The sequence below is a fragment of the Pelodiscus sinensis genome, chromosome 3 (genome assembly GCF_049634645.1).
Source record: "Pelodiscus sinensis isolate JC-2024 chromosome 3, ASM4963464v1, whole genome shotgun sequence".
Lineage (NCBI taxonomy): Eukaryota > Metazoa > Chordata > Testudines > Trionychidae > Pelodiscus > Pelodiscus sinensis.
Genome location: NC_134713.1, coordinates 84,775,798 through 84,801,596, shown reverse-complemented (window position 1 = coordinate 84,801,596; position 25,799 = coordinate 84,775,798). Strand labels below are relative to the sequence as shown.

Sequence of the window (25,799 nt, the reverse complement as noted above, 5' to 3'; positions counted from 1 at the left end):
GATTGCAAGGACTTTGGAGGACAGGATGAAAATTTCAAATGATCTCAACAAACTGGAGAAATGGTCTAAAATAAAGAGGATGAAATTGAATAAGGACAAAGTAACCACGTAGGAAGGAATAATCAATTGCACACACACAAAATTGAAAATGAGTCTAAACCAGAGTACTGCAGAAAAGGAGCTGGCGGCTAAAGGTGGATCACAAACAATGTATGAGTCATCAATATAATATTTTTACAAAAAGCGTACTGGGATATATTAACAAGAGTATTGTAAGTAACACATGAGAAGTAATTCTTCCAGGCCCCAACTGGAATACTGTGTCAGGTCTGGGTACCACACATTAGGAAAGATGTGGAAAATAGGGAGAAATTTCAAAGGACAGGAGGAAAAATGATTAAAAGGCTACAAAATTAATGATTAAAAGTCTACAAGGAAAGATTGAAAAAATAGCGTTGTTTGTCTGGAGAAGACTGGGAGTGGAGGCATGATAACAGTTTTCAGGTACATAAAAGTCTGTTATAAAGAGGAGGGTGATAAGTTATTCTCTGTAACCACCGAGGACAGGACAACAGGTAATAAGCTTAAATTGCAAGATGAAAGATTTAGGTTAGACATGAAGAAAAACTTCTTAACTATAAGAGTAATTAAGCACTGGAACAAAACTAAGTAAGGAGATCGTGGAATCTCCTTAAGTAGGTTTTAAAGAACAACTTTAGACAAATACCTGTCAGGGAGGGACTCTTGATAAAATGTAGACCTGCCTCAGTGCAAGAGACTGGAGTAGGTGACTTAATGAGGTCCTTTTCAGTCCTACATTGTTATGATTCTATTGGTTGCTTTATATCCAATGTACACCAGAAGCCTTAAAATCTCTATTTAAAATCAATGCTTGGAAACTATTTTGTGATACTTGCATTACAAACACCCAGATAGATAAATATGTTTATTGTATAAGTCCAGTCTATAACCACTAGATTCCCAGAATGGGATAAATTAAGGCACTAAAAGATATTTTGTGTCAGTCAGCTACCATTTAAAATGCACTAAATCAGCAAGCATCCATCTATACAGGGGTGTTATTTTGGAATGACTGACATTATTCCGAAATAAAATAGTCCACGTCTATACTACAAGCAGTTATTTCAACATAATGCGGAAATAATGGTGAGCTGGAGGACTGCTTACTCCAATTGCTGTAACCGTCATTTTATGAAGAGTAAGGGAAGTTGGAGGAGGAGTGCTCTACTTCAGACTTCCTGCGATGTAGACAGCGCCAAAAGCCGAAATAAGCTACTTCAACTTAAACTATGCAATTGATGTAGCTGGAGTTGTGTAACTTATTTTGGCTTTAACCCTGCTGTGTAGATGTGCCCCAAGAAGTTATGTAAGCACAGGGTTTGTTGCTTGCTTCAATATTTCCAGTGAGCACATACTGTTAGTATTCTGTCTGACCCTCTGTCTAGGCTATGATGCTTTTATACTGTGCTCATGACAGGATATAGTGTAGTATCGGAGCCCTTCGTGTCCATTGTCTGTGTTGTGGTATTCTACTGTTCTGAGGAGAGGTGCAATAAAGAATACTAGGTGTTAGCTAAATATTTTTCTCAACCACTATCTATGCATCCTTATTTATTGAAGCGTATTTCTGGTTGAATTATTTCCAGAAGTACATTTAAAGAAGGACCAAATGAAACCCAGTCACTCTAACATCTCCTAACAGATCTCTAACATCTGTATTGGCTGTGTCAAGGAGTGTGAAAGGCAAGAAGCAGTTTTTCAAATGTCTGATACATTTTTGCCCGCTCATACTGCATTTGAGACTATAGCCTCCTCTAGTATCTCCCAAAGTTTGTATTACTCTCTCCATGCATCTGGCAAAGTTCTTCTTGGTTACTTGTTTGGGAGATTCAGAAAGGAATCAGGGTGGTTTTTTTTTTCAGATTTCACACATGGAGATGTCCTTCTTGATGCTATATTAACTACGTCAGGACTATAGATAGAATTTTTGGGGGACAGGAGACAGTGGAAATGTTTTCGGGAGTGGGAGGAAGAATTGGGAATATACAGTTGTTATCTGAAGGAATGGGTTTTGAAAGCTTATAATACATGTATTTGTTAGTCTCTAAGCAGTGCAGTTCTGCTCCTTATTTTTAAAGTTACAGACTAACACAGCTACTCTGCAACTTGAATGTTACAGTTCTCTTTGCCCTACCAGATAAATTAAATTGAATATCTCTGAGGTCTTGTAAAAAAAGAAAAAAAAAAGGCAACTGCTTCATGAAATGCAGTTGGGATTTTAAGGCTCCCCTAGACTGTAGGTATGACATCTAGGGGGAGACACGGGGGAAGGGGCAGAGAGGAGCTGAGTGGCTCCAGAGGACATCCTATGGAGGAAATAAGAGATGGGCAGATATGCATTTGAGGAGGCGGGGGTGCCAGCTGGAAAAGCTGGGAGTGGGGGGGGGAGTGTGAGGCAGGTACCACAGTTCCCCTCCCTGTCGACCGCCCCAGGCCTCCCTTTTTCAGCCTTCTCGCCAACCCTCCCCGCGGCCGCTCCTCCTGCGCCCCCTCCCCCTGGGCCGGGTTATGCAAGCGACTCGGCGCCCGCCCGAGAAGCAGCAGCGGCGGCGGCAGCATCCGCAGGGCTCCCGCCCCTGTCCCCGCCCCGCCGCCAGCCGCGGAGGAGGAGGAGGAGGAGGCGGCCGCGGCGGCATAAAGCAAGTTTTGTCCCCGCTGCTGCGCCCTGCGAGGAGGCGGCGGCGAGAGCCCGGCCCCTGCCCGCGCCATGGCCGCGGCTGCCCCCGGGCCGGAGCGGGGAGACGGGGCGGCCAGAGCAGCCCAGTAACCTCCCCCCCCCGCCGCTCGGCTCCGTCCGCCCGCTGCTGGCCGGGCCCCGCGGCGCAAGGCGGGGAAGTTGGCGCCGCTGCCGGTCTCGGCGCCCCGGCACCATGTGGGGCAGGATCCTCCCCGAGCTCGGGGACGGCGGCGGCTTGCGCAGCTACAGAGCCGGTAAGGAGCCCGCCCGCCCCCGGGACCCCCCTGCCCAGCGGGGACATGGCTCTGCCGCTGCTGCCACCGGGGCACCGCGCCGGGTTTGCAAAGAAACCACCAGGCACGTCTCCCCCCACTCCCGGGCTAACGCAGATGGCCGGAGATTGATCTCAGGCTGGGGCAGACCGGGCCCCACAGCCCCCTCGGTCCTGCCTTGCTTTTAAAAACAGTTGCTAAAGGATGGGGGTGGCGGGGCGAATCCCAGTTGCGGGGAGGCGGCAAAAGGTCAACGCAATACATTTGTGGTGGGGCGTTTGCAGACAAGCTGCTCTGGAGAGGGGCATTTAAGGGAGCCATTTGAGCTGAGGAAATGCAATTAGGTCGAGGCTATATATAGGGGCAGCTCATAATTACTTTTAAATCTGCGACAAAAAAAAAAAGCTCCCCCCCACCCCCTTTCCATGAGACACCTTACTTGTTTTGCTGAAAAGGGAGAGATAGATACAAGTTTGATTTAAAGGAAGAGCCCTCATTGTACGTCTTCAGTTCTTTTCACATGGCTGGAAAAGATGTAGTTAACGAATCTTTAGAGGCAGAGTACAATTGAGGCAGCAATGGTACAGTGAGTGGAAACCTTTTGCTTCTGGCAGATAGTGATAGTTCTGAGCCAATTGGTGGTTTTTTTCAGTAGTGCAACTTTTCGGGAGGACTGATATCTGGGCCAAATTAATCCCTGGTGAAATTCAATTGAAAATATTTTTAGCATGTAAAAGGATAAATGGACCAGAATAAGAGAAGGTTAGTTTCCTTGAAATCAGTGGATTTACACCAAAGAAGAAGCTAAGCCATTGGCTATGTCTACACTCGCGGCTTCTTGTGCGAGTAATATGCAAATGAAGCTACGCCTAATTTGCATACCTAATGAGCCACCATTTTTTTCTGAATTGGCTCTTGCGCAAGAAGGAGCATCTACACTGCCCCTTCTTGCCCAAGAAAAATCCTCTCGCGCAATGCAGTTACACCTATTACTTTTTAGGAAGAACGGCATTGCGCAAGAGGGTTTTTCTTGTGTAAGAAGAGGGCAGTGTAGACGCTCCTTCTTGCGCAAGAGCCTCTTCTGGAAAAAAAAGGTGGTTCATTAGGTATGCAAATGAGGCTTGGCGATATTCCACGCTTAGCCTCATTTGCATGTTACTCGCGCAAGAAGCCGTGAGTGTAGACATAGCCATTGTGCTTAGATGCATTGTAAATCTCTATCTGTAATTATTAAACAATGCACTATGTGATCCTTTTTTATTCTTCTTGGGCTGCTTGCTGAAACAACATTAATGTTGTATCCAGTAAGTCCCCATCTTTTATTATTAACGTGGAACAGTTTGGTCACAGTGCTGGGAACACACTGTACTTGGCTGTAGGGCACTTGCAAGTGCTATCATTCTTTTGTAACAGTGATGGTTATTTTATATTTCCAATTAGCTGATTTATGGTTTATGGTTATAAATATAAACTGCTCACAATAGCAGGAAAACTGTTGTAGGTGATACAAATGTAGTTTTTAAATACCCCTTACTTGTGCCATTTTCTGTTTAATTAGCTGGAAAGTAGAGGTGTTCACAAAAGATGATCTTATCTAAATAATCTGCTTTTCCTTAATTCACCCCTGAGGCTGAAGGACGTAAATGGTAGACGTCATTGCCCGTATGTAAAGTTCTTTTCTCTTAAGTTGGACTACAACCAATATTTTAGTCAGGTTTTTTTAGCATTGTTTTGGATATATTTTAGTATGGGTATATTTTAGTTCACTTTTATAACTTTTTTGGCCTGCATTTAAGCTCTGAGTTTCTACAATAGATTAATATTTAGAATTGAATTTTTAGAGATGATTTTGCAGTGTATTTATCTCATGAATAAGAAGGGTTTTCAGGATTGGGCCTTCTATCTACAGGTAAATAAAATATGTGGACTTATTGCAGGGAGCTTTTGACAATTTTCTGGAAGGCAGAGCAAAATCATGCAGTTCTTTTACAAGCAAAGTTTTCATGATTTTTCTCCCTTGTTTAGGTTAATACATCATTGTCAAAGTGTAGGGCTAAACTCTGCTCTCATCTACACTGCTATAAATTGGAAGTAATTTCACTGAAATCAGCTTGTTCCATTAGTTTTGAAGTTTACATGCATAGTTTTAATTTTGGAATTGCAACATTATTGCAAAATATTGCATAGCTCATTAAATGGGTATATAAATAGTTGGCATAGTTAAATGGCAATATTTTTTTGCTTTTGAGCTGATATGGTTTTGCTTGAAAATACAGGATATTCCTAGCAACTACCTGAATCACCACAAATAGTCCAGAGTATGCCCACTGTAATGTAAAAGATGATGCTGTTAATTCTCTACTGATAGCGAGGATTAATTTTTAAAAACTCAGTATAACAGTCTATGACTTAGATTTTTTTATCTTTATATTCTTTTATCTAGTTACTTATTTTTTTGATAGGAAAAGTTGTCATATTCTACATAAAATCAAAGGAGAAAACTGCCACGGGCCTAATTTTTGGTAAGGTTGAATGTCTGTGAATTACATAGCATTGTAGGAACTTGGCCCCTTTGAGAAAGTGGTCATAAATTTTTTTAAATCTGATGGTACAAACAGTAGTACCTGGGCAGTGTATAATAGCAGTTATGATCACTAAACTTAGATCACTTCAGTGGCCTTTGTATCATGCTCTTACTGGCTATGTGAAAACTACAATCTAATCCCAGGTTTCAAACTCAGGCTCAAGATTAACCCTCCTTCTGTTGACACGCAAATTGTCCTAACCCAGAGCTTAGTCCCAAGATCCCCTTGGAGTGAACGGTCTAAATCTGAGTGAAACTGGAACCCAAGGTTCAAATTGCTTTGTGATAGGGACTCGTGATTTGGGAGTCTGCCAAAGTACTCCACCTTCTCAGAGGGTGCGTTTCATTATTCTTTTTCTCTGGACATCACTTCTACATTAAGGTGGTATATTTGGAGGACTGGTCCAATTATTTTTTGTGGTCTTGAAAAAGGTGAGTTGTGGAAGTATAATCATTGCTAGGTTCACCAGGAGGTTGGTATTAGGGACGTGAACAACTAGTTGAGTAGTAGCAAATGCTTATCAGATAATCAACACAGTAGTCAACTAGTGTTTGACTTTCTCCTTCACCCCGGCTGCTGTCTCTATCAGAAAGAGGCAACGGGGGGAGAGGTGGAGAAGGGAGCACTTCAAAGTGGCAGTGCTGTGTGGAGCCTGGGATCAGACCCCGGGCTCCATGTGGTACTGCAGCCTTGAAACACCGCGTGCAGCCCAGAGCCAGCTGTGGGTGTCCCCAGGCTGCACATGGAGTTTCAAAGTGGCAGCGCTGCATGGAGCCCAGGGTCAGTGGTGGAGTCCTCAGCTGATCCCGGGCTTCACGGGGCGCTGATACTTTGAAATGCCGTGAGGAGCCTGAAGCCCAGTCCCCATGGCGTTTCAAAGCAGCAGTGCTGCCCAGAGCCCAAGCTCAGCAGGGAAATTCCCACCTGATCCCGGGTTCCATATGCTTTGGAATGCTACAGGGAGCACGGGGCCAGTGAGGGACTGCCCCGCTGGCCCCGTGCTCCCTGCAGCACTTTTGCCTTTGAAGTGTAGCAACAACCCTGGAGCTGTTTCTACACTTCATAGGCGGAGGCACCCTTATCGACTAATTGAATAATTGTTGCAAATTGCATCGACTGTTTGATTAGTCAGTTAATTGAAATTTAACATCCCTAGTTGGTATATTGTTAGCTGAGTATTGTGTGCCAGTGTGGTCTCAACACTAAAGTCCTTGACGTTCAACTCAATAATGCTATGTATACAGTGTCAGGAGTGCTTAAATTCACTCCAGTTAACTGGATTCCAGCCCTGTCGCACATGCAGCTTCCACAGATAAGAAGAGCTGCTCAGACGTTTCTTTTTCTTAACCATGTCAATGCAAAGATGAAGATCCTGCTCTTTGCTGAGGCTTGATAGAGAGTCATGTGAAGCATTTCAACCATTCAAAATTAACAGCTTATTAACTCCTGTTGAGGAACCACCTGGTCTTGATTTACGTTGGGGTGCGGGTGGGGAAACTGGTACAGCTTGAATTGCAGGACATCTCATGGGAAATGTGGACTAACTCTTTAAATAGAAAATGAGGCCAACTGGGTGGTATTAGGCACCAACAAGGGAGCACATCATATTTGAGTGTCCCCTTTGTTCTTTTGCTGGGGGCCTGAAAGGACATTTCAGCTCATTTCTAGGCAGTGTTCTGGCTGTCAAACTTAGATATAAAATTGTAGTCGTCGCTACCCACCCAAGTCATATGAAAGAAGAATAATTTCCTTGTCCTTTGAACAGTCAAGTTTGGTGGTCAGTCATGTTTTCCCATGCTGCACCAGAAACTAAGGGCTAAGGCAGCCTCATTTTAGGAGGGCTGTAGGAAATCTGGGGTATGTGTAGTTGGACTAAGGGCTGCATAAATAGACATTGGAACCCCAAGTTGGAGATCTAGAAATTAGCATTTCCTAACTCCCAGTTAAAAAACACGTGTAAAATGTTGAATCCCTAGGCTAGCAAAGTCAGGGACTCCTAACTTGAGTTCTATTAACTGTGGGTTTACATTGTGCTGTAGACATACCGTATATTCCGGCGTACAAGACGACCTCTGAAGTTAAAAAACATCCCCCAAAAATCGGGGGTCGTCTTGTACGCCGGATGCCCCACCGCCGGAGCCCCTCCGCGGCTTTGAAAGCCTCGGGGGAAGCCGGCGGCGGGGCATCCCAGGCGCGCATGGGCTGCCCCCCCTCCGGAGCCCCTCCACGCCGCCGCGGAGGGGCTCCGGAGGGGGGGGCTTTCAAAGCCGCGGAGGGGCTCCAGCGGGGGGGCAGCCCATGCGCGCCTGGGATGCCCCCCCGCCGGCTTCCCCTGAGGCTTTCAAAGCCGCGGAGGGGCTCCGGCGGAGGGGGGGGGGGAAGCCCAGGCGCTCCTGGCGGCTTTGCTCCCGGTGCCTCTGGTCTGCTGGGGACCATCTCCAGCAGACCAGGGACACCGGGAGCAAAGGAGGCGGAGGGGCGCTGGGGTATAAGATGAAACCCTATCTTTTAATTAAAAAGATAGGGGGTCGTCTTATACGCCCAGTCGCCCTATACGCCGGAAAATACGGTACCCACCGTGTCTAAACTTAAACTGAATGTTCTGTTTCTGTGTTTGAATCAGCCATCAGCTATCCCTTAGTGAGTCCATGGGTGGATGAAGGATTTACTCATGTTTGTTCAGCAATTCTCAGTTTCCACAATCTTATTCCAATTGTGTCTGCAAGGTTCTGTAAACTACTTCACTGTCGGATTTCCATCATTCTGTTCCCTCCCCCTGTAGTGTTGTTCTTTTCGAAACATCCAAGTTGAATAAAAAAGGATTTTACATGAAATGCAGGATAAGAGCCAATTTTTAAAAGGCAGACATATAGTTTGGCACAATACAGAATTACAGAAGCATGACTGGTTAGAAAATGAATATAAAATAAAGGTAAAGTTAGCCTTTGAGTTCTGGTCCCTGCAAAATATTTCCAACACAGATTGAAGAAATTGCTGCAATTAAGTGTGTTCATAGAGAGTATAAGGTAACAAATGAAGGAAGTGTAGTTAGAGGCACACAGCCATTTGGTTCAAAATTGATAATGAATGCCAATGTACTTTGCTGTTACAAGATCTGATATTGTTTGCATGGATACAAGGAATAAAATGGAAACTATTGAAACGGTATGGTGTCATAAGATAATGGTCTTGTACTGGCAAACAAAAGTTTAGGCATTTATTTTCAAAGCTGGAGATTCTTATCTTATGACCATGTGCTCCCCTCACCCCTCTTATATTTGTCTTGTATCAATAGATTTTTTTTTTATCTTTTTGTCTATATGTTGGTGCAGTAGAGTTGCTGACTGCACCATTATTGACTAGCTGTTATTGCATTTTGATTGGCACACAATATGTCTTCTCATTAAACCAATCAGAATAGTTTATCCATGAAAACATAATATTTTTTTAAAAGTGTGTGGTATCTCCATTCATGGAAAACATTTTTTGAGTAAAGTACAGTGATGGCTGCTACTATCATTCCCTTTTCATGAAAAAAATCTCGTGGTCTACTTAAAACAATTAGATATAGAGTGAGGAACTCTATCACATTTATATAACTTTTTTTCTGTGATAGGTGTAAATTAATTTTAACTTTCTTAAAATACATTAGGTCAGATAAATTCCTGGACTGTACACAAAGGATTAATAATTTGGCCCTCTGTACATTAAATTTTAAGGTAAAATAGATAAAATAATCATGAAAGGAAACAGAATAACATTTCTGAAGCCAATAAAGTAATTGTCTTTATAGGTAAACTTTCATGAACAACAGCACAAATACCCAGAATGCTTTGGAAAATTCTGAAAATCTGGCTGTCTTTGAAGTGTCTTTCACTTACATCCTGTTTTGTTTCCAGATTTGTTTTCATTCTTCAGTTTAAGACAATTGTGCATTCTGCAATGAAAGTAGACATTGGCTTTTGCTCAATTTGGTAAACAAATTTATGTCCCTCTTTATATCTAAGGATTAAATGGCAAATATTTACACTATGGCAAATATTGTTGCCAAACTAAAATCAATCTATTAACATTTGTGTTTATTGTTTGAAAATCTAATAATATTTCTTAGAATTTGAGTAGGTAACTCTCAGACTTTACTGTAAACATTAATTACTAATAAAAACCTTGTAAGTTAGACAAGTAATTCCTCTTATTATAAAGAGGGGTAAATTGAGATGCAAGAGTTTAGTAAATTGCTGAAGGCCTCTCAGCCCTATGCTCAATCCTCAATACTATTGTTTAAATTACATAGGCAATTAATGACACACTTCAGACCATGAAAATATTAATCTCCATCAACAGTATCCACACAAACAATCTTTCACTTAGACTGTGTGTGTTCAGTATGATATAAATGGATGTAGGGATTTAGGCAACTGCTTATTTATTTATTTGTAGTATATATATTTATTACTTTAAATAAATGGGACCATCTGTGTTCATTCTGTAGTTCAGCAAACAAAACTGGACTGCTGAGACCTCTGTAGGTGAGGATGGTTTGGCCAGGTGCTCAAAAACATGAAATAAGGCAACTCCTAAGGGTGTGATTCCTGTCATATAGAAACAACTTCCTGAGTCTTGTGGCTTGTAATACATTAGGAATGTAATTAGTTCATATACACAAATCCCTGAAGTGTCTTGTTTCTCTTACTTAAACCATAGACATAAGGTAGTATGTGTCAGCCTCTTAGTGATGTCATAATTAAAATTGTAATTGTGATAAGGTTGCAACTCATTGTGAACTTTGCTGGTGTTACAGCTTTCTGAACATAGCTGCCTAGTGGCACTAATGAATCGTAGGTGCTTATTTCGTTCCAAAGTGAGAGAAGCACTTGGGAAAACTTAACTTAGTTCTTTTTGGGGTTGGCAGGGGTGGGGTGGGGGCAAAGAACCAGTTATTTCATTTCTGTAACAAATTTTGCTTGTCAGTAATTCAAGTTCAGCTATTGAGGATGTGATGGTTCTCTTAGCCTGCAAGGAGGCAGGCTTATCTTTGCATGCTGGGCAATAAATGGTAAGTTAGTGTCACTCTAGGTAGAGTGGGAAAAGTATACGTATCTGCTAGAGCAGGGGTGGGCAATAATTTTTTGCCGGGGGCCACCATGGAAATTTTTGAAGTGGCCCCAGCATACACAGGAAGGGGCAGGGCATCAAGCGGAAGGGGCGGGGCCAAGATACTTCCAGGTTCCCCTCCCCCAGACAATGATTGGTTTGAGTGTGAGAGAGTGCTTTTGCCCCCCCTCACATTACCCCTATGTGCCCATCCCCCTGGCATGGGAAACTTTCTGCACGCACCTGCCCCTAGGCCAATTAGGGAATGGGGGTGGGGAAGCGTGCGCAGCCTCCTCCGCTCTGCCCCAGCCCTGCGAGTGTGCCTGGTGCTTAAAAGTCCCACGTGCTCCTGGCAGGACGAGAGGAGGCTTTTCACGCTCCCCTACTGCCAGGCCCTAATTGGCCTGGGGGTGGGGGAGCGGTAGGGCCTCCACCGTCTGAATCCGGTCCTCGGAGGCCCTTTTTTCCCCACCCCTGTGCTAAAGTCAACAAAAATAAAATTGCCATAGTACACAATGAGTGATTTTTGGTTTTTACAAACTCAGCATGACAGTTATTGGAATGGATATTGAGGAGACCTCTTTAGTATTCCTCAGGAATAATGAAGTTTCCTTGTTGGATTTCTTGTTGGAATTAGAGTTATAGTTAACTCCTTAAAATGTCTCCACAAAATTATAGCTTTTCAAAATGTTAATTTTAAAGCTGTGTACATTGAAGGGAATTTGTACTACACAACACAAATGTCTTAACAGGTTGAGTGAAAAGAATTGGTGGTCTACAAAATGCGAATATAAAAGCAATATATTATTACTCAGTGACATTCATTGAAAACTGCAATCTTTTCAGTTTCATAGTTGCACTCAGAACTCCTGATCTGACAATGGACTGACTATATGTTGGTTTTTTTGTAATCCTATATTTTAAAAAATACCTAACTAAAGTGACGATTTTAGATACTCTGCCCAGAAGTACCGGATTAAGAAATAATAAAGTGACGTCATCTCACAAATCCAACTATGTATTAAATGGCTTGTCCTGAGAGGCTATGTTTACACTAAGAAAAGTCTGTATGTGTTTAAACAGGTGTTATTGACTTGCAATAACGACAAATGTGTTAAAACTACAGTTTGTCTAATCTAGTCTATGGTTAGCTTGTGAAATGGAACCCTAACTGGCAGCATAGAATTTACCTCAACTGGCTAGTACATATTAAAATTTCACTTTATGTCTGTATAAGTATTTTATTTGTTAACATGAGTTAGTTAAAAGTCCACTTTTTTACAGTATGGATAAAGCTTGTGTGTCTGCCAAACATAGTGATAACCCATCTTGCTAGAAAATACAAGTGAAAAAGATTTGTAAATCTAATGGTTCTGGAAGGACTTGAAGTTGTGGAACAAATGGTTGTGCTGCTGTTGTTGGAAGGAGAATGTTTTTGTTGTGGATGGGTTATTATAGGAAAAGGAATAGTTCTACACTTGTCTCCAGTATCAACTGTTCTGCCTTGCACATTCTTCAGAATCCTGTCTCTGCCTTGCAACCTGCCTGAGACTTAACAGTGGAGGAGTTAAAATCACTTATTAATTCTTACGGCCCACTTTGCATGGCTGTAGTTGAGAAGAGTTTTTTAATATTCTGCCTTTTAGTGTAAAGTATTTGGTGATGTACAACTATGCTGTGAACTGGAAGTTTGCGCTAAAAAATTTACACATGTGGGCTAATCAGTTTGTTTTGGGGAAAAGAGGATATTTTAAATATTACTTATTTTCAAAAAAGTGTATGTTCCATGCACTTCATAAAAAGCTCTCATGCTGAGAAATGGAGCATTTACAGTTTCAGAACATAGGTCCATAGATTCCAAGGCTAGAAGGGACCATTGTGCTTATCAAATCTGACTTCCTGTATAACACAGACCGGGAGTGGGCAATAAGTGACCCGTGAGCTGGATGCTTCATTTGTATTGGTTAGCTCCTGGCGGGCCACCAGATGCTTTAGTTCTCTAAGTGTCCACTGGTACAGCCATTTGCAGCTCCTGTTGGTCATGGTTAGCTATTCCCAGCCAATGGGAGCTGTGGGACTCTTGAGAAATTTGAGCGCCTTTCTTCCAGGTAGGGGAGTTTTTTGCTGATTTTTTTAAACTGATTTTTCCAGCACTTGTTAATTAAATAGCTTCCAGAAGCATGACATGGGAGGTGCAACCTCTTCCTGATGTCTCTCCCCTGTGAGCTTTGCTGTCATGTGGCAGGTAGGAGGACGCTGTAGAAAGTGCAATACTGCATATGCTTCTGTCATTCTCTGAGCAGAATTTCCCTCATTGAGGTGTACTAATCCCACAGGTTTCACCTTGTGCACAAACTCCTGCAGCAAAAGGGAGGATGAATCAAATATCAAAACTACAGGAATTTATCCAATAGCCTCTTCACATCAATTTGGTTCGTTTACTGTAGTCCATCTGGTGTCTTCAGGAAGTAGATATTAAGCTGCAGACTTCCACATGGAAGTCAAGGAGAATGAGGAGGCAGAAGCAGTAGAAAGAAGCATTATGAATTATGTTAATTCCAAGAGTAGGGCAGCTTCAATGGTACTGTCAGATTGAAATTGGTCCATAATAATGGGAGGCTATGAGTATGTGTGAATGGGGGTTAGAGCAATAAATAAAGTAAGACTGCTTTTACAAACACTTGGCTGAGAAAGGGCAGTGTCACTAGTGGCACTAGTATCATGGCCAAGGGGAGGATTTTTTTTAAAGAAGGAGCTATACAGCAGGTATTAGAGAGTTGGTGAAGTTACCAGAGAAAGAAGAGTGGCTGATAGTGTTATTGGCTTTATCTGCTGCAGCTGTCTCTATAATCCCAAGCCCTTGTGTACTTCTGAAAACTAGCCAGCATTGAGTGGATGAGCACACACTCCCCTTTTGTACATTTACTGACAGAGACCATAGCATTTCCAAATGCATATTCCTATATAATGCATGGAAGCTTGTGATAGGCTTATATATAAGCATTTTGCTCAAACTTTTGACAGTTCTTGTAAAATATAATCTCTAACAAAAATCCTTTTTGTTTATTGGAAAAAATGGAATTTCAATTTTTAGTTTATTAAAGCATCTTAACCAAGTGATGGCCATGCAGGAATCATTTCTGGATCACTCAGAAGCCTTGTCTGAGATTTTATCATCAGTTACCTAGTTTTCAGTGTCTAGTTTACACCTTTTGTCCAGATGGTATTGGAAGCTGCAACTTTTTCAAATATGCTTCAGGATAAATTGGGCGTCTTTTCAAGAATTGTTTTTCTTTAAAAGATGGCAGTTCCTCTTGGATGCCTGCTTTGCAACAAAGTTATCCATATGTATTGGCAATCCTGATCTTTAGGAGACTTGATTCATAGTTGAGAATTAATGCCAAAGAGATTTAAGGGTATTCTATGACTCATATTAATCCAAGAATAAAAGCTTCTGTGGGTAGAAGCTGAGAGAGATGGTGATCTAATTAAATTGCATTTACCACTTTATTTAAAAAAAATCTTGCTAGCAAAAGTAATACGGAAAATAGAGTTAACATTTGTACTTTTATAATCTGTATCTTTTTGCACAGCTCCCATTGATGTAGTTAGAACAAGGGTTTGCTATGATCATTGTACCAGAATCATACAGTAAAATCTTCTCTAGGATTTAATTATGTAAATCCATTATTAAGCAGTCAAGAAAGAACAGGAAAAAAATAGCTGTTTGGAAGCCTGAAGTAGGGATGTTAAATTTAGTTTAATCAACTAATTGACTAGTCGATGGATTTTTCCATTGACTAGTCAATTAGTCAAAAAAACGGGGGAGCTGCAGCAGGCCGGGCTGGGAGTTAACCCTACTACAGCTCTGCCTTTTAAATGTAGTAAGAGCCAATAGGCAGGCTCTTAATACATTTTAAAAGCAGAGGCACAGCATCTGGGGCTACGACTACGCTACGGGGTTTTTCCGAGATACCAGTAATATCCCGGAAAAACGCTGCTGTGTCCAGGGAACGCATCTGCTCTTCCGCTTTTCTTGCGGAAGAGCAGACACGCTCTTTCAGAAGACCAGTCTTCCTCCTCCCATGAGGAAGAAAGGCTCTTCCGAAAGAGGAGGCTTTTCCAAAATTTGGCCCAGTGTTGACGAGCCAAATTTTGGAAAAGCCTCTTTGGAAAAAGCTATTGGAAAAAGGTATGCACATAGTGGAGTGCAATGTGTGTACCTTTTCCCGATAGATCCCTGTAGTGTAGACATAGCATGGGACTGAGCATGAGCCTAGAATTGGCTGATTCCTGGCTCTTACCTTGTCCCTGCTACTCCCCTGCCTCCCTGCACCCTGCGGAGATGGTGCTGAGGGGGAACCGGCTTTTAAGCCACCTCCCCCAGCACTGGCTCCTGCCCTCCCCTTACTGCCTCTCATAAAGGCAGCAAGGGGTGGGGAAGTGACTGGTCGAGGAACTGGCCGACTATCCGATAAGCTTTTGCTTATCGGGTAGTCAGTAGTTGCTTACATCTCTAACCTGAAAAGTACCGTGAGTGAGGTACGGTGCGGTGGAAGGTAGTATTTGCCATTAAACTAACCAAAAGTGAGCAAGACCTTTCGTGCTATTGTTCAAGGGAAAACTGAATATTTTGCTAAGCAACATGGGGGCTTCCAGGATGCTGGCATGCAGTGGGCTTGGAGGGAGCTGTTGAGTCACAGGCCCTGTCTTGATGAACAAAAAATGTGTTTAAATCTGAATGCCCACTTGAGGTGCTGCCCTGTTTGAAGCTGTGTTAGTTGTCTTTGTTGTAGCTTAGTTTCCCCGGTATCTGTATAGGGTTTGTCAATCCTGTTAAGATAAAGTGATTAAAAAGCACTTTTTTTTTTTTTTTGGCCTATCAGGAGTCGCCCACAGCAGGTACTTCAGTTATTGGGGGTGGAGTGGGTCCTGAAATGATTCTACTCCTGCTCTATAGTCTGGGAGCATTTTTTCATGCATGTCCCTTTTTCCCCTTTGACATTGCCCAGTGGCCAGCTTACTTAGGCTGGCTATGTGCTGGGGAATGATTTCATTTCAAGTGCACTCTAGCAAGTGTAAAGAAAGTTGGTGCTTTGTTAAATCCTGAATATCCTTCTCCATCTGTTCTCTGGGTACAACAAAATGATAGTTCTACCCATCCCTTGTGCAAGATATAGAAGTATTGAGTGCCACTTTTAGATCAGATGTACTCTGATAGAGGTACTGGAGCTTCCTCTTGATCATTCATAGTCCTGAGACTGTTTTAACACTGGTTCTGATATATCATTAAGTGGATGTCCCTTTGTGTGTAGTGCATATCAGGGCTGGTTGAAAAATGTGGAAATACTTATGTGTTTCAATAGAAATACCAAATCTTTGACAATTATTAACCAAATGTAATAGACTTCTCTCCATCCCATTTTTGACAAGGATGTTCTTTACAGTCAAAGTTAATTATATACCTTTGTTTTATAATGAAGAGGTGGGATATTTTTGTGCATTTCTCCCCAAAATCAATGCACCAGGGTAACATGAGTTCTCCCGTTATTCACTCAGTTAAGAACTCTAAATAAAACTGCTGAAGTTTTTGGGGTTTTTTTTGACTAACTGATAATAGACATGATTCTCAACTTCACCCAGTATATAGGGAGGTGGGACTGGTTCTTTAAAGAGAAGGAATTGGGGTTTTAGGACAATAGGAAATTTGGTTAGGCAATGGTATGGCCAGGCTACGAGAGGATACTTGGGCATAGATTTATGTTGTAGTGGTGCTTTTGCATTATCAATAAAGCTAAGCCCTATGAAAGGGCTAAATTTGTTCACTAACTTGATGTCTGAGTGGTCTTTAGATGGTAGGGAAGGGATTCAGCTGTTCATGCACAATATGTCTCTTTTAATTGACTTTAACAATTGGTTGCATACCCTGAGGGCCCTGTGTAGGAAGTGCACAGAAATACAGTCTAAAGCAAAATCTATAAAATATTTTATTATGAATGCTATGAAAGGAGAGGCATACAGTAAAGCAGTTTTAACTGATAGGCTCTCTGAATTTAAAAGGAAGACTCCCCGTCTGCAATAATCAGATTGAATTGAGAGCAAAAGAGGAACAGTGGGGTAAAGAGTGCATTGAATATGAAGACAAGGAAGCAAGCCAGCCTAGAAAGCATGAGGTAATATATGGAGTCTTTGTGCCAAATGTAAAATAAGAAACATCTGTAGTCTTATGTTTCTGAATTTTGCTGTGTGTTAATAGGCTGTATTTGGAAGGCAGAAAGGAACCCATTTAAATATTAGCAAGTGAGGTAAAATCTTGGAGCCACTAAGTAAATGGGAAAATTCTCATGGATTTCACTGAGGCCAGTATTTTACCAATGATTGATAGGTTGATATAAAATCCCTATAGTTAATCGTCTATTCTGTCCTTCTGCGTAACACTAGCTATAGAACTTCCCTTAATTCCTGTTTGAATTAAAACATATCTTTTGAAAAGCATCCAGTCTTCATTTAAAAAAAATTCCATATAGGGTAAGTCCACTGCAACCATAGTAAGCCATTTCCGTGGCTAATAACTTAAGGGAAGAAATTAATTACTAAATACATTTTTAAAAAACTGCACTTTCTCAAGTGTGTGTGTGTGTGTGTGTTTGTGTGTGTGTGTACCTAAAAAGACTTGTTTGTAAGTTATAATGTGACATTTTACACGCTGAACATAATGGCTTCATGTCTCTCTTTATATGTCTGTATTCTGTGTTTTGTTTGTCTATGCTTGTGCCCTGAGATTGAAGTAGTCTCTGCCAAAAAGAGCTTGAAAACTTGTCACTGACCTACTATTGTACAGTGGCTTGTTCGTTTACAGAGCTGCATAAATGATGACTCTGTTTTGGACACTATTTGAAGATCAAAGTCAAACCATTGTATTTTGTATTGCTCCTCCCCAGAGCTTTTTTTCTCTTCTTTGGAAACACTAAGGCTTCATCTACACTGCAGTGCTATTTCGGGATACCAGAGGTATCTACAAAAATTGTCGACTACATGATTAATCAATAAGGGGTATGTGCAGGGGTTGATGCCGGGTCCTGACACTAAGAGCCAGTGGGCAGGCAGGCTGGATCAGTCCCGGCTTATGCCAAGACCCAGCATCAACCCCTGCTGTGGCTCTGCACTATAAGTACTAAGAGCTAGCATGGGGGTTCATGCCGGGTCCTGGTGTGAGCCAAGACTGAGCCAGCCTGTCAGCCAGCCTGCTAAAAAATTTACTTGTGGGAGGAGAGGGGGAATGTTGCATGTAGTCGATAACATTAACCAATTAGCACCTGTTTATTGATTAAACGTTTAGTCGACTACACTATTACATCCCTACTACAAGCTTCAGAGGAAGGCAAAAAAAACCTAAGGTCAGTGCTTGTGTGACCTGGGGAACTCTCTTTACAGAAGCACATATGATGATCAGTTAGACCCTGAGCACGTGAACAAGAGCTAGCCAGCCAGATAGGTGACAGATTGCTCAGTACCACCTTGTAGTCTTGGCCCTCCTTCTCCAGTGTCCCATGTCCAGCCATGGCCAACTGATGTTTCAGAGGGAGGAAGGAGATTAAAAAAAGTAGTTTCTAATTGAAGAACTGTGCGAACCTTGATAGATAAATGTGTTGAAATAGCACAAGATAAAAATGTAATTATAGGATCATAGAATATTGGGGTTAGAGGAGACGTCAGGAGGTCATCTAGTCCAACCCCCTGCTCAAAGCAGGGCCAACTCCAACAAAATCATCCCAGCCAAGGCTTCATCAGGCTTGGCCTTATAAACCTCTAAGGATGGGAGATTCCACCACCTCCCTAAGCAACCCATTCGAGTGCTTCACCATCCTCCCAGTGAAATAGCTTTTCCTAATATCCAACCTAGACCTCCCCCAGTGCAATTTGAGACCATTGCTCCTTGCTCTGTCTTTTGCCACCGCTGAGAATAGCCTGGCTCCATCTTCTTTGGAACTCACTTTCATGTAGTTGAAGGCTGCTATTCACTTCCTCCTCATTTTTACAGCAACCAAAGTAACTTAGTGGCTGCTTAGTGCTTTATTAATGAAGCTAACCACAGAAGTAATCTGACTGAATCCCTCTTGCTTAATGGCGTCTTAATGTAGAAGAATTCTCTGTAGCTCTTCGTGTATAAATCTATAATACTTGTCTGCTGATAATGCTGTAAAGATCAATTCTGTGTGTGTGAAAGACACTCAGAAATTGGGGGGTAAAAACTGTAAAGAAAAATGACAGAAAATACAGTAAAAAAGTGGGACTAAATTGTCTCCTCCACATGCAAAGCTTCAAGAATGGATTTTGCAGAGATTTTATAGATGATCTAGTTCTTTGAAGAAATTCTCCTGCCCCTCCCTGATGTGGGGAGTAAAGTGGATGACCCTAACCAGGATGATGACCCAAGATCCCAAATTTATCCTTCTGCATGGGCAAGGGGAAATCTGTGCATGAATGACTGCTTCATGCATAGTGTAAGGGAGGGGACATGATTTTGCAGCAAAGATCTTGTTAAAACTAGGGATGTCATTGTGTAGAAGACTACACAATTAAACAATAAACCTGGGCTTATTGGTTAATCTTGTCAAATACACACATTTCGCCCCCCCCCCCCCACCCCCCCCGCTACTTCTGTATCAGGGTCAGCAAGGAGGGGGAGTAGTACCTCTGGGGAGCTGGCTTAAAAGCTGGCTCCCTGAGAGCACGAGCTTTGCCTACCCCCTCCACGCCCACACTGCTGCCTTTGATAGAGAGGCAGCAGTGCAGAGGGTGGGGGGGGGGAAGGTGCAGATTGGAGAGCAGAAAGGTGAGAGGGGCAGGCTGGAGGGCAGCAGCGTGGAGAGTGGAGTGGGCAGGCTAGCTTTCAAGCCAGCTCCCCGTGCGTATTGGCTCCCATAGACCAGCCTCCCCCCCTTGCTGCCTCCTTCAGAGGTGGCCAGGAGCCGGTGCTGGGGGGAGCCTCTATCAGAGGGAACAGCGAGGGACATGGGACAGGGGAGGCTGCCATGTAGCAGCTTCTGTCAGTGTCCAGGCCCAAACTCCCCATGGACAGAAACTGCTCTGCATTGCATGGAGCAGCCTCTGACCACGGCGAGCCTGGGCAGCCTCTGTCTGCGGGGAGCTCGGCCCCCCTGCAGATGGGGGCAGGCAGCTGGTTTGCATGGGGAGCTGGAGCTCGTTTTTAAACTGGCTCTCCTCGTGGATTGGCTCGCACCTGCTATTCTGCCCTGCTGCCCCTGATATAGAAGCAGCAGTGTGGAGTAGCAGGATGCTCCTTGGGAGTGGGGCTGCCGGCTCATCCTCCGAGGACTATCGAATAGCCGTGTAACTGCTAAGATTTCATGCAGTTATACGGCTATTCAATTACATGATATCTAAAATTGCTATTTAAAACTGTGAACAAAATGTCCCTACACTCAACTCTGTTTTCTGCACGTGTCTGTTTAGAGTAGGGATGTTAATGGGTAACCCTACTGAGTGATGCTTACTAGGTAAGCAGTTAACTGGTGGCCCAGCTCAGCTAGAGAAGCCCCCCCCCCCCCCACCTGTGGTATGGTGTAGTGGGCCCAGTTCAACCTAAGAAGCCCCGGCCTATGGCATGGCAGGCTAGGCTTCATTGGAGCAGCCAGTGGCTCAGTGGACCCGGCTAGGCTGGAGTAGCCCCTGCTTGCGCTGCGGGTAGGGGACTGCTCCAGCCTGGCAGTTTACTGGTTAAATTGGATGGGGATCGTCAGGCCTGGGGGCCAGATATAGCTCTCAGCTTTCCTGAATCCAGCCCTTGAGGCTCAGGGCCAACCCCACCATTGGGGAACCTGCACTGATGCTCCAATCCCCCCACTGTCACCCTGTGGTGCCGAAGCACACAAAATCTGCTAGGCTGGGTCCCCCAGGCTCTGGTGTGCAAGGACAATGTGGGGAGTGCCTTTTTCCTCATTTGTGGGCCACAGTGAGTTTTTTTTTCCTGCTTCTCACTGATTTTCTGTGGGTCAGTGGCCCCCAACTCAAAAAAGGTTCCCCACTCCGTGTTAAAAAGTTAATGGTTCTATTTAACTGGGATTTTACATCCCTACTGTAGAGATGAGGTGTCTCAGAAGAAAAATCTTAGATTTCATTCCTTTTAAAGCCATTATCAGTGGTGCATGGAATGGTGTACACCAACTGTCTCCATTGTGAATGTGAGTGTCCTAGTAGTTAAAAAATCATGTCAGAGCTTTCGTTAATTGAAGTCATAGCTTATTTCACTGCTCTGATAGCTGTTACGTATCAGTACATGTTTATTCACTCTGTATGATTGAATACATACTGCTTACAAACCTATTACCACAGAGTCCTCACATGAAGAAGCTTTTAACTAAATTTCTGTATACTGCAAGATGATCAGCATCTTCCAGTTCATCTGAGTCCCATAGGAATTGAGGATTTATCAACCTGCAGGGTTTATTCCATTATAGCCATTATTATAAATCTGTCCTTTTTGTTTTATGATCATATTTTGATATGTTTGTGTATAACATTTTGGACCTCATTATGCTGAAGTTAATGGAAGTTTTGCCATTCGTTGCATTGGGAGCTCTAAATCATAATGGATGTCCACTAGCAAGTTACACTGAAACAATTTATGGAATGGAGGGCTTCTGGTGCCATAGTAAACCACAAGAGCTTTTCTTTTACAGTCTGGGATCCCACCGGAATCCTGAGATGGACTGTTTATGAAAGTGCATTAATACACTGTAAGGATCTGCCATTGCTTCTTTACCAAATTGGGATTTTGTGTGGTGCAGGCATTCGCCTTGTTTCCCAAGTTGAGAGTGAAGTAGGACTTTTGTAATAATTTTAAACCCCCTTTAATTTGGGAGGATTGGGAGAATAAACTATATCTTCTTATCAGTTTTGAGGCAAATTGTAAGTTTCTTGGAGCACAGTTTTACTGAGGTATTATGCTAAAGCAAAAAAAGTTAGCATATTCATGAAGAATGGTGGCTTTTAATAGACATTTCTCGCATCTGAAAAGTTATTCACACCTGTTCCAAAGTATACATAGGACACAAGTCTTGGATTTCTTTTTGTATATTTTCTTAACTTGTACGTGTAATCTGTTAATTTATATGGCTTCTCTTGTGGAATAAGCTCTACTTCTGCATACCTCCTTAGGAACAAGAACTTTGCTGCATGAAATCCTGTATCACTTTAAAAGGCATGTGTAGCTGCAGACTACACATGTATTTAGGAGGGGCTTCTCCACAGTTGTTGACCAATAAGGTTGGTAGGGCAGGAGATACTTGACAGTACCTTTCTGAAAGGGTGCAGAAAGGGAGCTTATTTCCTGCTTGCCTTATGTGAAGGGGCATTCTTAATCCTTCGGTCTTCTGTGTGTATTGGGAGTGCTGCTATTGCAAACTACTTAGACCGCACAGGCTCAATGTAGTGCAGTATTGGCCCCTTCGTGATACTAAGAGTATTGTCAGCAAAAACTGGAAACAGCAGCTCTGTTGTACATATGACAAATATTAACAGTGAAAAAGTGATTATTGCTGCAATCCAGCTGTGTCATCCACCCAAGTTTAACTTCATATGGCTAGAGGAGCAGAACGATTTGTAACAAACTATGCTGCATAGTGAGTTTTGGATAGGCAGTGAGCATAGAAAGAACCTGCTCCCAGGATAGTCAGTCTGTCCATAGTAGCAGCAGCAACAGAAAACCCCCTAAATGGAAATGCTGTACAGACAAATGGAAGCAGTTCTCTTGGTGTCAGCAGCATAGTTTACCTGAGACTTTTGGAATCCCATTCATCATGGAATATCTTCTCTTTCATATAGAACTAGAGTCTTCAGTTAGTTCTGTAAGATATTGTTGGCATTTATTGATGCTTTCCATCTCCCTGTTGAGGGCTATGAAGTGTTCTCGAAGGTCTTAAGGAGATACCCTACAGTTTCTAATAAGGATGTAAAATCTCATGTAATTGGTTAACTGATTAGAAGTGAAGTTTACTTCATGTTTAACCAGTTAACGAATTAAGAGGGGCTGCTTCTGCCCAGCCGGGCTGGAGTGGTCCACTGCCACAGCCCCTACCTGTGACTTACTGGGGTTCTTCAAGGCTGGAGCAGTGCCCCAGTACCCATGGGCTATTCTACACTGGCGGTTTCTTGCGCAAGAACAGCCGTTCTTGTGCAAAAGCTTGCTGGGTGTCTACACTGCACACACGTTCTTGCGCAAGTAAATTTACAGTACAGCTTTGGAAAACAGGACCTCTTCCGGAAGAGTTATTCCTCTCCCCACGAGGAATAAGCCCTCTTGCTGGTCAGGCCAAGAGTGAGCTCCCCTCTGCTCTGCAGCCTTTTATAGTGTGCAGCTTAGCCCTGATTGGCTGACTTCTCCTTGTACCCTGATTGGTGAAAGTTGTACAGGCCTCTTCAAACCTGCTTTTAAACCTTTCCTCATTGGAGTGGGGCAGCCACCCCAATACAAACTAAATATGACAGTAATTAGGTGTAGTCATGTTTAATTTCAACATAGCAAGACTCCTCTTAAACAGACAAAGAATGTTGAAATTAATATTGGTTATCCAGGCTGACTCATTTCTGGTCACAGTTTTGAAATTTGCTCTGTCAAAATCAGTAGCAAGGTCAGAAACCCTGGTATTCTATAGTTCAAATATATATCTTACCTCTTTTACAACAAGGATGGAAGACTTTAGCTGTTGCTTATTGTTTAGAGCAGTGTTTCTCTAAGTGGTCCACAGACCCACTCTGAGAAAACTGCTACTGGGCTGCTCTGGTTTGTTTACTTACCGGCTCCGGAGCCTCGTGGTTCCCATCGGCTGCAGTTTGCTATTTGCAGCCAAGGGGAACTTCAGAAAGCAGCTTTGAGAAACTCTGGTTTAAAGTCTAGGTTCATTAACCACTTTATTTGTATTGTAAATGCACCTTTTTATCAAACTCACTGCACTTGGATTCATGTGAAAGTAATTCTCATATATAAATGCATACATGTATGCATAATTGTATTAAAATCTGTACTGCTGCTAAAATAAACTGCTGGTGTAGCCTAAGAGCTAGCTAGCTGGTATCTGAAGACTTTCTGTGTGACTCTTCATGTAGTAACTTTACATTTTATACAGAAAAGATAATGTATGTTGAGATAATCTGTCTCAATAAATGATAGTCCACTTCAGGCTCTGTATACACTTTACTGTCTCCTGATTTTATATTTAAAATGATTTTTATATTAACACTCATGGTGGTAAATCAGCATCTTGTCCTTTGTTTATTTTGACTGTCCATCCTTAGAGAGAAATAATTAACAGCTCAGGATAAACCTAAGCCTATTCTGGACATATTCAGAATCCTAGGAGTCCATTTACTATGCTGATTGGATGGGAATTGCTACTTAATCTGATAATTTTTCTCATCTTTTTGGAACAGATTTTTTAGAACAGTAATTTGGAAATCAAATCATCTTAACGAGAGAAAGAAGTGGTCAAACTGTAAAATATTGAATTCATTTCTAATTGGTGTGATATTTACTGGTGTGTGTATCTCACCCTCCTCTCCCCAAGTAGACAAGATTGGCTGGTTTAAGATAAGAACAGCAGAATAACACAGATGCTCTGGCAGAGCTGCCTGGGGAAGCTTGCATATCATCTGTCCATATTAAGCTTGGCTCAGTTACATTGGTCTCTCATTTACACATATCACAAATACAAAAAGTAGGATTGAAGAGATGGTGGAGTTATGAGACATTGCATGTGATGATTGTCATACATTTTTCTTTTGAATACCTAAAGCTGTTGAACGTCAAATAATGAACTGAATTAATTCAGCCTGTAAGGTTTTTTGGTTTCTGGTTTTTCTTTAACTGCCTTAAACTATGTCTACACTATTCAGTTTTTAGCACCAAGGCTGTGTCAACACTGCCTAGTTGCTAAAAGTCAGATATTATAAATTCTGCCAGGACTGAGCGATATTTGCTTTTTTGGCAGGAGAGCACTCTTGCCAACAAGGTGACATTTATACTTGCACTTGCTGCGGCAAAAGGTTTGTTGTTCAGGGCTGCGGGTAGTGGGTTCTGGGTTTTTTAAGTACCTGTGAACGAGAAAAGTTTTGTTAATTACAAGTGTATACATAGCCTTAGTTTAAAAATGGGGCTCTACACTTTTACAGTTTCATTGGTTACAATTTAACGTTCAGCTTTTGGGACTTTTTCCTAGGGATTCAGTTTGTTTTTTATTGATCTTTTTGCCCTCATTTTGAATCACTCAAGTATATAAAAATACTGATTTAAAAAATCCAAGCCGTTACTTATGTAGATGTTTGTTCATAATAAATTAGACTAAGTGTAAATGCAAGGTTGCCTATGGAAAGCAAGATAACCGTACTAGAAAATGTATACACATGTACGCATGCAAATATGTGCGTACTGTTAAGTAAATAAACTACATCATTAAACTTCTTTTTCTGTACTCTTTTTCTATTTGTTGCTTTTATTTTTTGTCCTCCTGTCCCCCTCCTTGCCCCAGTATGTATCCCGAAAACTGTTGTGCTAATTGTTTTGTACTTATTTTCATTCATTTCAAAATTTTAAAATGGAAACATTAATAAATTCCAAGATAATTTAAACAAAAATGTAGGATCTTGTTTATGGCGCATGAGCAGATTTTGACTCCTGGAGTTACCTCTATTAGATATGCTATGTTCTTTAGTGTTCACATTGTACCTGGCCCCTACTGTGGTATGAAAAGAAAAAAGAAGCTTTCTCCCTACATTTTACCATTTTGAGTCTCCTGCAAATAAGCCAGTTGCAGTTGTAATCCTTGGGCATGTCTAGATCAGGAAAATAGATGGTGTTTGTTTTAAAAGGGGAGCGCATTTTTTAAGAAAACATTTTCTTGATCTAGATCTCTGGAACATAGAGATTGCTTCTTGTATAAACTTTGCATTGGGCATAATGGTTGTATGTACTTAAGAACATAACAATGGCCATACTGGTTCAGACCAAAGGTCCATCTAGCTCAGTATCCTGTCTTCTGACAGTGGCCAATGGCAGATGCCCCAGAAGAAGTG

At 42.2% G+C, this 25,799-nt stretch overlaps 1 protein-coding gene across 7 annotated transcripts in view; it reads left to right on the top strand.

The window, feature by feature from the left end:
• CEP85L (centrosomal protein 85L) overlaps positions 1-25,799 on the top strand; it is a 229,318-nt gene that overhangs the window by 50,461 nt on the left and 153,058 nt on the right. For 2 of the 7 annotated variants that reach the window (XM_075924053.1, XM_075924056.1), the window contains exon 1: positions 2,633-3,012. The exons of 3 other annotated variants lie outside the window; for them this stretch is intronic. In XM_075924053.1, the coding sequence (XP_075780168.1) occupies positions 2,952-3,012 (61 nt within the window). In that variant the 5' untranslated portion in view covers positions 2,633-2,951. Of the gene's footprint in view, positions 1-2,632; positions 3,013-10,519; positions 10,672-16,769; positions 16,883-25,799 lie in introns of those variants that run through there. 2 more of the 7 variants (XM_025184655.2, XM_006123061.4) reach the window with 2 other exon arrangements.